Here is a 13,223-nt window from a genome sequence, read left to right on the forward strand (position 1 = left end):
CCTGGTTTGACTTATCTGCACTTCAGGGACTTCTGTTTATTTAAAAGTTGGTTAAATTGCTTAGAAAGGAGGTCAGCTGAGGTGGACAATACCTTAAAAATGTAGGAAAGGAAGAACAGCACGCTAAATGGAGGCAGCGGCAAGTGAATGTTAGGCAAAATAAGGAGGACTTTAACAGAAACGCAGCGTTTAAAGATTTCTAACCTGGAACACTGCATGACGAGGGTACAGTTTTCTCTTGCTTCAAATATCTGTTTTGTTTTTTTTTTTTAAATTATAAATCATCTCAGAGGTTGTATTTTTGTGAGCTAACGTACATGATGATGAGGTGATCTGCTAGCATGAGAGCAAAAAGCATAACTGAAATTTGTAAAAGTGGCAAGGTTGACCCAAAATAAATTAGCCAACTGGTCAGTATTAGTATGTCCAAAAAGCACTGGCATTCTCACTTGCAGGTGGGGACCATGTTTTAAGCCTTTTATTCTTCCTCACAAAAGTCAGACATAATGAGAAAGGGATTTTCTAAATAATTATGGATGTATTATAACAATTCATTTGGCAGTATTATTACTTTAAAAAATGGCTTAAGAACTCAGAGTTTTCCCTTTCTAATAAGTGATTCTAAATAATAGAGTTGGTTTGGTTAAGGTTTTTAGTCCTGGCCTTCATGGTACTGTAATTTTATATAGAGGCAGTTTACTAATAAGCAGCATTGTACTGGTAAAATGGCTAACAAAACATAACAAAACAAACAACAACAAAAAAAAAAAAAAGGAGGGGAGATATCCAATCTGTAGTACATTCACATACACCAATCTCTATGGTGTAAATATCCTTGCCATAGTTGATTTAAGCTACCTAGGCTTTGACAAAAAGCTTTCAAACTTTGTGAATATTTAAGAGTTGACTCTCTTGAGCCAGTACAAGCTGGCTGTAGCACACCACTACCATTGCAGCATTACTGTACTGGTGTTATATTTCAGGGCTGGCTGCCATTCATTAAATGTTGGACTGACTGTTTACCCTCTCTGGTCCTGAGTTTCACCATCCTAAATTAAAGATCCTTACAGCTCACTCACTCATCCCTTATGCTAATTTTTACTATGGAAGAAGTGGTGGCACACCTGTGGCACACATGCTTGGTGTTGTGGGCTCTTTGTTACCACTGAAAGCTCTAAAAGGTTCACCATCACTGTCTTGGAGTGTTTGGCGGTTTAAATAATATGTGCGAAAGTGGTTTTTTTTGCAGTCTCCTAAACCTGCTACAGTATGGGCCCATGGACTTTGCTTTCTGCTATAACTGAAAGCTCTCTTGGATTTACACCTCCTCATTTTAAAGATCCTGTTTCAGATTTTACTTCTTCTGGGAAGACTTTACCGTCTTCACCAGACTTCCTTATTGTTTATTGTACAGAATTCTTTCTTCAGTCTTTGACTTCGTTGCGTAAAATTGCTGCACATATCACAAGATCATGATTTTTTTTAAATCTGTGTCCATGAATCCTTTATATGGTGCTTGTCACATACAGTTCTTTGTTGACCAAATGGACATGCTATATTTCATTAGGACACTGGAAAATATGACCCACTTTGAACCAAGGCTGATGGTATACATTGAGGTGTTCATCTCATTAAATAGTTATTGTCATTGGTTCACTGTCATCTTTCAGATGAGCTTAACAACAAAGCACTAAAGTCATCCTGAAATTTTTCATTGATATCAAATTGCCAGCTAGCTTTTGGGGAAACACAATGGAAAAACAGAATAGTCTTATGAAAATAAATTGCAGTCATGTTCCAAGAGGGCAAATTCAAGGTTCTAAAGAATCATAAAGGAAAAATAGATTATGATAATACCTATCATGCTGTGTAATCAGGTTAGGTGGTCTGGGCCCACTGGTGAACCTACAAGGTAGAGAGTTATAAGATTCCCCTAGAGGGGAACAGGATTGCATCTAGCTTATCACCAGAGCATAATCATAAAACTGTAAGTCAGTCTCTGACAGAGGCAGTCTTTTTGAGAGTTTTACTGAGTTTGTGGTTACATGGGAAGTTGAAAGAGATCCAAAATTGAGATGTGAAGGCCTACAAAAGAAGAGTGAAATTTTGAGAAAAGGTTTTTCTTGTGAAAAAAGGAAAAAAAAACAAAAAACAAAAAACACCACAGTTTGTGAGTTGCTATCTAGTTCTCACTCATTAATACTAGTTCCTAAAAACTAATGGAAGAGGAAAGTTTAGGACAATACAATCTACACTGCCAGATTATTACTGTCTTTGAGGAAAACCAGTTTAGATACCTCTTACTGTGAGAACATACACTCTCTTCCTAAGAAGAGGCTTCTGCTATTTTCCCTGAGAGAAAGAAAACAGGGTGGGGTCTTGGTGTCCCTTAGAGGCTTTCTCATTTTAATTTTTTAACTTCAAATGCTAACAGATACTTGTGTCTCTTTCTGCCTAGCAAATTTTAATTAATTAATTAATACTTTACCTTTTTTCACATAAATTTGAGTGCCAATTTAAATACTCTACCCATGCAGCAGAATTGACTTCTATTTTCAAAAACTACATTGAGGGTAATTTATTTAAAAATTTTGTCTACGTTTTATAAATTAACATTATAATAGACTGAAGTATTGGGAAAAATGTAGGAATGATACAGATCCAGATTTGAACGTATACTATGCTAATTTCTGTTTGTGTGAATGGACACTAACTTTCCTATGCTTCAGTTTTATGAGGCACAGAAATGGAGTATCAGTAATAATAGTACATTCACATTTGGTTATGGTAAAGAAAATGAGACAAAGTTTGTAAATCACTTAGCATAGTGTTTCCAACCTAATCTGTTAAATGAATGAAAGTAGTTATTGCACTATTATTATTTACTCCTTGCTATTTTAAGGAGGAACCTGTTACAGACTAGAACCCAAAAAACAAAGAGTATTGTAATTGTTGGTATATACTGTGATGAAGGATGATAAGTCAGTGTGCTATGGGCACACAGAAAGGAGAGAAAGATTATGGTACAGTCTTATGTGTATAGTAAAATATCTGGGCTACTAATTAAAAAGTCTTAAGTCTAGAGATGCCCTAGTAAGATGTTTTAGGTTGGTTACTCTGGCAGAAGTATGGAGAATGGGGTTGGAGAGTGTTGAGAGGGACCATGGGAGAATGAAATTGGGGGTGTTAATATAACTAAAAAAATCAGGGAGTAATAGTAAGATAGGAAAGAACAATGTAGAATGAACTATACCATAGACAAAGCAATGGAATTTATGGATGATTGGTGCCAGTCAGGTTCCACATGGTGCATCTTTACTTTCTTTAGAACAGTTTTAAAAACTAAAGCTTAGTATAGTGACCTAAAGTGTCAAGTATATACCAATTTTCAAATTCATTTTTTCTTTTTTTCTTTTTTTGTATGGGAGATTGAACTTCATGGACTGCATGCTTGCAAGGCAGGTGCTTTTGCCACTGAGCTAAAATGCTGGCCCATTCATTTTCCGAAGTTTTTCACTGTATCTTATCACATACCCTCTAGATGCCTTCAACATTCGTAGGAATTTTAATTATGGAGACCAGCAAACAGTTTACATACCAAATTGTCCAGCAAAAAGATGAAAGTAACCCCTATTATTTAACTAGGCAAATAAAAGCATGGAGGAGGGAACACAATGCCTAATAGCAATAAAGCTTTCCGTGAAGGCTCTGTAAAAGGTGATGTCCATTAGATTATTATTATTGTGCAGGGCTGGACAAATATCTAGGTTGTAGCTAGAGTAAGGCACATTTTTGTGAACACTTTTACTATTCAGTCAGGCAGTTTTCCTCAAGTGTGATTTTTGGGAGGGTGCTTGGAGTTAGATTGACAAATACACTTATTTATCCAAACTGTAACTACAGAAGATCATGCACATACCAGACACTGGGGATAGAGTGGTACCCAAGACAGTTATATTTCTTGAACTCGAGAACTCACAGTCCAAATGGGTTGCTATGTAGATACTAATAAAGTTATTAATTAATGGGGTTATGATCATTGTCCGGAATGAAGATTACAAGGTGCCATGGGAATGATTCAGCAAATCCAGAAATCAAAGAAAGGCCTCTTGAAGAAGTGTAAAAATTAAGCTGAAACCAGAAGGATATGTAGGAGTTAAGAAGGCGAAGAGGTAGAAGAAGACAGTTGTGTACAGAAAATAGTATATGAGGCCAGACGTGGTGGTGCTGCCTGTAATCCCAGTACTGGAGAGACTGAGGCAGGAGGATCACTGTGAATTAGAGGCCAGCCTGGGTTACAAAGTGAGACCAAGCCAACCTAAACTTCATAGTGAGACAAGATGTCTCAAGAAGACAAAATGAACAACAGCAACAACAACAAAAAGAAAATATGTGAGCTAGCAAGAGAGCTTCAGAAAGACAGACTAAAAAGTTAGAAGACATAATGAAGTCTCAAGACTCAAGAAGACAAGATGAACAACAAAAACAACAACAACAAAAAGAAAATATCATGTGAGCTAGCAAGAGAGCTTCAGAAAGACAGACTAAAAAGTTAGAAGAAAACCAGGAGTGGGTGGAATTACGAAAGGCAAAAAATGTACTGGTTGGGAAAAGGAGAATAGGACATATTTATCAAATGGTGTTGCATGCAAAGAGGACTTAATTTTGTCCGCTGGGTTTAGTGAGTCTGACATCATCGGCAGGGATGGAAACAAATTTTGTGAGGGCCTTTTTTTTAAAGATAAAGAATATAAAATTATAAAGTTGAATATAAAAGTGAATGTTATTGAGAATAAGAAAAGACCCTCCCCCCACTGCTAAAGTGTTTGGAATTGTGTTTTTCTTCCTAAAATTTCTTTAGGCTCTTGATATGGCCTGGTCAAATGAAGATTACATTTATTCTTACGAACTTTTAGGGTTGATGTAACTGCCAACACAATTTAAGTATATATCACAGGTAAAGGTTAAATGATCTCTTAAGGACCCTAACTTCATGTAACATGTTTTTCTGTGCTAATATACACAAATTAAGGCCATACCACAAAACAATGACAGAAAAACCCAGAAGAGCTTGGTTGGTAATTAGTGCCATTTCTAGAAAGAACTGTACAACCTACATAGATTCCTATAGGGCTTAGACACTTGATTTGATTTGATTGATAAAATGGAAAGATGAATAAATACAGAATTAGAGGTACCATTTTTAAGAGTTGGTTTTTTCAGTTTTTGTAAGTAAGCTAAAAAAGTACATTAATTCCTATGTGTTATCAAGAACTCCTTTAGATATCTGCTGGTCTCTGTCTCCTCTACATGCTCATAGATGCTCTCTTGCTCATACAGCTGCTAGGGTCTTACAGGTGACCTAATCAAACTTCTGTTATTTTGCAAATGATGGAGCTGAGGCTCTGAAAGAGAACTAAGATTTTTGATTAGTGTAATCTACAGCTTGAGTCTCCTCACTCCTGTTCATGCCAAAGGCACAAATTCTCCATGAGTAGATGTGCAGTTCAGACCATTCAAGAAGCTTTCATGTGACTAGAGATCTGAAGAGGAAAGATCTCACTCTTTGCCTTTTCAGGTAGGACTGGCCACAGAATTTTTCAAGTTCAAAACCAAAAACAAAAACTCCAGGGTCTGGTCCCTCACCTGTAGCTGGGCTGTCGCAGCAAGCATCTTCTGCCGAGTTTGCAGCACCGTGGATGAGGACATTGAGATAGGTACACTTTGCCTTAGCCACCTTATGTCTTCCCACATACAGGACAGCTGCAAAAGAAGTCACAAGGTCATATCATTGTCCAAGCCAGTGCATGATTTAGGTTGTGGCATCAAAGCAAAGCAGGGAGAAGGAAACTTGACCCCCGATGTTTGTTCTCTAGTCCATTTTCAGATACACGCGAAACAACTTTTTGATCTCTGTCCAATTGGAAAAAGATCTGAATGTTAATGAAACAGTCAGATCCACATTTTAGTCTTTGCCAAATGATCCCATAATTCAGAATACTGGAGACACAATCTGACAGGAAGCAAGCTTCTTTCTTTAAAAATGTAGTATAGACACTATCCTGAGGTGTGTGTGTGTGTGTTTGTGTGTAAAGACAGGACACATTAGGGTTTAAAGGGACATTGAGATAATTTACTTCCACTCCAAAATGTTAACCACTACAAACCCCTCAATTAAGATTTTATAGATTTATGTGCATGAAGATGGTTGTGAAGTGAGGAAAAATGAAATCAGAATTCAGTATACCTTTGTGAACCACAGAAAGTCTTGCATAATGGAACTAGGGTGAGAGTCATCCACCTCAACGATGGGTATTTGATCTTCATTCGTGACTAACATATTATCTTTGTAATAAAATATAACAGCTATGTAGAGTCCCCTAGAAAAAATAAAGCAAAATTTAAAAATTTCTTCTTCCAAACTTGAGTCCTGGAGAAAAAAAAACTTTAATTTTTGGACATGAAAAATAAAAATTTAAAATATACCTAGGTACATTTTCTTGCTGTCTATCACAAGTTCACTGGCTAGAATTCAGAGAAGTTCCTGTCTTGCCTAGAATCTTAGGATTTATTTCTTTGATAAAAAAAGAAATTTCTACTAGGCTTTTACTCAGAATCAAAACTAACTTATTCCTGAGAGATTAACACTTCCTGGAACAATTTTATAGGACCCACCGTTTTAAGGTCTTCACAAACTTGTTTGAGGAATGGAATAGGTGTTTCAGGCTTCTTGATACTGACTGTTTACGGCCTGTGGTTTGTAATTTTGAACTTTCTAGAACAGAAAAACAAATACAATATAAATTTTATTTGACAGGTCAATACTTCTATTCCTTTCTCTTTCCTTCCTTGTTTCCTTTCTTCCTGCCTTCCTAGCTTTGTCCCCTCAGTGTTACTCAGCAGATTCATGTTAGATTCAGCTCCATCATTGCTATGAAAGCTCTTTTATCTTAAGATTCCAGGGATTAATTCAATTAATGAACAACTTATCAAAGAAGTTGACGAGTAATATTAATAATTCCAAGTGGAACAGGTGTTTTATCAATGCTGTTAGATTGAGTAATTTATACAAAAGGGTAAAAACTAAATGGAAGCATGTTTTTTGCCTTCCTCTCCCATCCCTAGATTGCCTTTTAGCAGTCACATAGTTACCAATGGTGCCAAGTTCCCCTGGTGGGTATACATATTCTATTAAGTTCTTTTCATTATAAAATTAATACAAGCACATTATAGAAAGTCTGAAGCATGAGGGATAAGAGAAGAAAACCCCACCAATATCATCATATCACTTTGTACAACCACTACTGGTATTCTGAAGTATATACGTTGGCTTCCAAATATACTTGTGGGGATAATATGATTATCATGCTTATTATTCAGAAAAGAAACTGAGACAGAAACGAAATAGGTTGTTCAAATTTGCAAAGTCAGGAAAATCTGAGACATTTGTTCAGTGAATGTTTTTACTAGTGCAGAGAGTACTATGTAGACCCTCTGTAGGGTCATCCCTTGCTCCTATTCAGCTCTTCTGTTTATAACCTGGAACTCTCATTAATAAAAGTAGTAGAATTCCTAGACTCCTGTCATAGCCTCTCTAACCAGTGGAGCTGGACTGGATGATCACTGATTTCAACTCTTAACATTCTGTGTCATGAAGAGAATTTGAAGTCGCTGGTGTCCTCTCGAAACTTTAGACAGTCTTGCCACTGGGGCTGAGAGCTGCTGTTTAGGTATAGAAACCTGGGCAGGTGGCCCATGGCTGAGGCCCACTGGAATGCTGCCTGTGATTCTATAAGAATAGCTGACAAGACACACGCACTCATGCCAGTTTCACATTTGTGCTGGTAATGATTATTCCTGGAAAAAAGAAAAAGCAGATTTTTTTTCCTGATTTCAAGATGAGTTTGGCTGCTTGAAAATGATGCTGGTGGGACTTCTGGTTAACTGTTACATAGTAAACATGTTCACTGTGTATCATTCTCTCCCTAAACCTGACTCAAACCAGAGAAGATGTTAAGGGAAAAGAAGAAACAACATAAATCTATAAAGACAAATCGATAGGGAAGAAGACAGAAACAAAGTAAATTTTGGTAGCTGGAAAGCAAATGGACAGATGAATTTAGCAGACTTGAGAAAGATGAAGCCTAACACAGCAGTAAATAAAACTGAGTAGTAGTCTGATTCAGCCCATGGGCACCATGGGCTTCTGGAACTGAAGGTTGTAGGTGGAGCTAAAATTTGAAAGATTTATTGAAACAATTTAAAAAGGCATATTTCATGGTTTCCCCCCTATTGTACTGCGTCCCCACTCTAGAAGAAAGCTAAGGGCTTATTCTCTGGGAAACATAAATAAATGCAAAACCAACTAAAATCTAAAACCAAAACAAGACTTTCCAAATAAAGCAAAACAAAACAACACACCACGATATAAACCACCACCAACAGCAACTGAATTCTGTAGTGGGAAATAGGAAAATAACAGGTACAACAGGAAATGGGATAATGGTGGTGATAGTTCTGTATCAAAAAGGCATGGACTAAATGAAAGTTTCCACTCATAACATTTTCCTGTTGGGTTCTCCAAACACTGATAGCCAAACTTACATACTCAAAGGATACCAGAAAAAATTGCCACGAAGAATTTGCCTAACCTCAGAGAATACACCCAAATATTCTAACGTTGGAGACTTCCTGATTAAGTGCTAGTTCCAGTTCATTGTGTAGGAAGGCCGGTAAATTGCTTTGTCCATGTGCACAGGGATCCCCAGTGGCTGTCAATTTCTCCTAAATCTGAGACAACATCTAAGGGTGGCCAGGCATGTGAGGACGTCAAATGTGAAATACAAAGGCCAAAACAAGCAGAAAAAAAAAAAAAAACATAGAGGAAAGACTATACAAAATAAAATTAAAAGTGTATCAGTATTTGGAGAATTAAGATATTTCATTATTCTAAAAAGCACTTGACATCAAAAGAACCACTCATAGAATGGAGGGAGCATTGAGAATTTAAAATGTTAGCAAAACTTAAAAACCCAGTGGAAGACAGAAAATATAATTGATGAATCTCCAAGTAAGTGGAATAAAAGGACATGAAGATGGAAAATGGAAGGAACAGGAAAAAAAGATAAAGGACTAGTAAGTTTTCAAACATCTGAATAATAAGGATTTATTAGAAGAGAGGAAAAGAATAAAGAAATAATTTTTAAAATGTTTCACAGTGAAAGGGTATGCATTCTTGCCAAGTACCCAGTAAAACAGACACCAGAGAATATAGCACAGAGAATTTTTAGAATATTGTATGTAAAAAGAAAACTGAAAACCTCCCAGAGAGGGAGGGGTGGGGGAGAGAGAAAAAGAGAAATAGAACTTCTGGAATCAAAATGGCATTTGACTTCTCTGCAGTAAAAGCTAGAAGACATCAAGCAACACCCTTGAAATCTGAAAGAAAATTTTTTCCACTGAGAATTCTTTGCTTGTCCAGACCATGAATGAATGTTAAGTAAAATAATATCTCTTTAGACGTATAATGTGACCAAAAATAAATTCCTGTGTACCCACCTGGAAGCTATTTGAGGAAGACTCCACCATGATCAGGGACTAACCCAAGAAAGAAGACATGAGGTACAAAAAAAGATCACCAATATTGGGGAAAGATATAAAGAATCTTTAATATTGTGGTGAAAGACAATCTCGGGGTGACAGCTGCTCACGGCATGAAGGAAGCAGTTACCTGTCTTCATGGAGCAAGGCAGAGGTGCCATGACAGGGTTACTCAAGAAGGTGGAATTGAAACAACACATAATGTATCTGTCAATGCACATTGATAGAAAGCTGAAAAAAGATAGTAGAGAGGAGATTGGAGATTCTTACAATTGCATAATAAGTGCTTAGAGCATAGGGAGTTTGTTTTATTCATAATGGTATGTCTAGCACTTGACACGTAAGAGGATGGTTTCCGTTGATGTTATTTTGCAAGCTGAATAATAGGATAGTAGTCTAAATTCACTCCTATAGTACACTATTTTGGTGAAAACAACTGGCTTTAGAATTCATTATGTCAAGGGCATACATGGTGTAAATAATAAAGTTTGTTAACATTTCCCTTAAGTTGTCATCCCAGTACTGAGTATGTCAAAAGCCATGGCAAGTTCTTTAGCAAATATGCAGATATTTATATGGATTTTGATATCACCTACGTAGGGTTTTGGTGAAAGAAGAGATATTTTATTTTCCTTTCTGTATTTAGACTATAATATCTATTCCATGGAATCATTGATTACACTGTAAGTCTAGAGTATTCTAGCAGAGCACTGAGAACAGAAATTGGCCCAAATCCTCATCTGGAAGAAAAATAAGCTAGGGCTTTCAAGGGCTTATAATGAGTCAGGAAAGTGTAATACATTGTCTAATTTAATCCACATGACAACATTACAAGTTAAGAGATATTTTTTTATTATTTAGAGAATACTAGTCTCTGTAACCAAATCCAGTAGATAAGACTTTACCTACTTAATATAGTGTGTTATGCCTGTACAAATGGGAAAAAATTAAGTTTAGTGTTTTTAGACCAATATGGTTGTTAATTTCTTCAATACCAACTCAACACAGTCAATGAAAACTTGAAAACACAAAGTTTCCAAAAATTCAAATTATTTATATTTATATTCCAATAACAGTATGTTATATGCACCAATAGCAGCAACTTTTCCGGGTTCTGCAGTCATCTGAACAAAATTATAGAGATATCCAGCACTCCATTGAAAAAAAAAAAAAAGAAAGAAAAGAAAATTTTAAGAAACCAGAAAACAGCAAAGTTTTGTTATTGTTGTGGTTCCTGACACCAAACTAGTTAGATATGTTTATCCTGATTTTTTTCTTTTTTTGGTGAAGAAGTTGTAGCTGACAGATGAACTTTTCCCAAGGACATACAGTTAATAAATAGTAGAAATGAGATTTTAAACACTTACTTGATTTCTCTAATTATAAAGTTTGTAAAGGGTTATGTTTTCAATAAATCACATTATAATGCAGTTATTCATTTATTTATTTGATACTAGTGACACTGAACCAAGAGAGTACTGAACTGTGTTCTCAGACATTTTTTATTTTGAGACAGGGGCTTGCTAAGTCATTAAATTGTACAAGTTGGCCTTGAACTTGTGATTTTTTTGCCTCAGTTTCCTGAGTAGCTGAGATTATAGGCATAAACCAACATGCCTGGCTTATTGTAGTTGAATATTTTAAAGAACACTTTTATAGTTTTCTGTAAAAAATACTTATGTTATCTTTATCTTTTTAAACTTAAGAGTTCCATTAATTCATTTTAGAACCACTTCTGTTTTATGTGTGAAGTAATTTATTTTATTTTGACATATAATAATGTCAGGATTTCCCAAAGTATGTGCCTTGGAATACTAATTCTATGAAAATTTTATACGGCTACAGAAATTGACTGTGTCTGAGTCAGTTAGTAGTCTAGTTTTTCTGTTTTTACATTTCCAAGAATGCAGTGTTTCCTAAACTTACTGACAAGAGACCCATTTGCAGCTGAACATCTTAAAGAACTGTGTTCTTTGGAACATACTTTGGTTATTGTTTAAGTGTCTGGAGTGCATTTCAATATAAACATGTTCCTCCTTTTTAAGCTTCACTTAAACCTTCCTTAACATTGTGTGTACATTTAAATTTCTGTGGGGAAAAGCACACACATGACAGGAGTTGAATGGAAACTATAGAAATAATTAGATGGGCTAGACAGTCATTTCCCAATTACTATACAGCAATTCAGTAGTAACAGGGAAAGCATCTGAACCCTCAGGAAAAATATTTTTTAAAATCCCCCATTCTCATGTTCAGTTTCCCCTTTTCCCCGCAGATAAGGACCAAACATGAGGCAGTTTTTGAATTGCAAAGCATTATCTGTCTAATTGCTTTATTACCCTTGCTTACATACAGGATTCCATGGGTAAGGGAATGGTGGGGAGACAGAAGAGAAAGGAGCCCAGCCTGGTTAAGTGGGGCCTGCCTGGGTCCTTTAGTCAAGAGTAGAACATCAACGCTTGGGTAAAGCAGGCTTAGATAAAGTCTTCGTAGAGATCTGGGAATGAAAATCCCACTTGGGTTTCCTTCTCAAGCTGCTTAGATACTTGTTTACATCTCCTAATGAGTCATTCATTAGAAAAGCATTACTGTCTTGCAATCACTTGTCCTCATTTCTAGCTACAGCCAGTATTTCTGAAGGGGCCTTGTTGTGTTGTAGCTAATATAGTAATTGGAATTTTTTTTTTTTTTTTTTTTTGCTAATGCTGAGCATGATTTAGACCCAGTCCAAATACAGCTAGCATAGCATCTCTTAGTTTTAACCATGGATTTCTTACCAGCTGGCCTAGCAGTCCTCTGAAGCTAGAGTGTGCAACGTATTTGAAGATCTGAAGGAAGCATGGAAAATGAAAACTTTATGGAAGTTTTAATTCTCCAAATAAAACGAAGTGCCTTTTCCACGAATCATTACCCAGATTGGAAATCTGACCCTATCCCATTTGAACAGCCTAAGAAGCAGAGCAGCTTTTAAAAATGTCTTAGGGATTCTCTGGGTTCAGTGAACCAAAATCCACAGGAAGTGTGCTCTACTTTTCCCTGAGCAGAGACGGGAGGAGGTCTAAAATGTAGAGAGATTAAAGTTCAGTGTCCAGTCTTAGTGCTTGGCTGCAAGACAGAAACGGGAGATGGCAGGAAGACTGAAGCAGGATCCAAAAACAGGTCAGAGTCAAGATTCTCTTTTTCTGGCACTGTGACCTTGGGCAAGTCACCTAGCTCCAGCTGAAACTGGCAAACTGAGGCTATAAAAGCAGTATTTGATGTGAAATTTTTTTGTAAACTATATTCTAAATAGATCTGATGGCTTTTTGTTATTGTTACAGTTGTTTGAACTCCCTCAGGGAATGCTCAAAGAAGTTTCCTCAGGGACGAAAATGTCCAGGGTGAATATTCCCCAAAATCTCTGCACCACAGGGAGTCCTGTGAAGGGACAATTCAAACAGAAGGGAACTAAAACTGGCAGCTGCTGTTTTTCTTGTGCTTATTTTCAAACTGTTTTTTAATGGTGAGAGGGAGAAAGAAAAAGAAAGGAAGGGGAGGGAAGGCTTTGCTGAAGGGTTAAAGCAAGATAGTGCTGTAAAGTGATTCCAGATGTACAAATATTAATATCTCTCTCCCCCTGATGA

General features: G+C 36.5%; 1 protein-coding gene across 1 annotated transcript in view; it reads right to left on the bottom strand.

Moving 5' to 3' along the window:
* Ankfn1 (ankyrin repeat and fibronectin type III domain containing 1) overlaps window positions 1–13,223 on the bottom strand; it is a 390,235-nt gene that overhangs the window by 53,917 nt on the left and 323,095 nt on the right. The window contains exons 11-13 of the mRNA XM_013149456.3: window positions 6,676–6,775; window positions 6,248–6,380; window positions 5,647–5,763 (exon numbers count right to left, since the gene is read on the bottom strand). Coding sequence (XP_013004910.3) covers window positions 5,647–5,763; window positions 6,248–6,380; window positions 6,676–6,775 — 350 coding nt within the window. The remainder of the gene's footprint in view (window positions 1–5,646; window positions 5,764–6,247; window positions 6,381–6,675; window positions 6,776–13,223) is intronic.

Source organism: Cavia porcellus, unplaced genomic scaffold (assembly GCF_034190915.1).
Source record: "Cavia porcellus strain 051 isolate PalLab524CR breed Dunkin Hartley unplaced genomic scaffold, mCavPor4.1 scaffold_6, whole genome shotgun sequence".
Taxonomy (NCBI): Eukaryota; Metazoa; Chordata; class Mammalia; order Rodentia; family Caviidae; genus Cavia; species Cavia porcellus.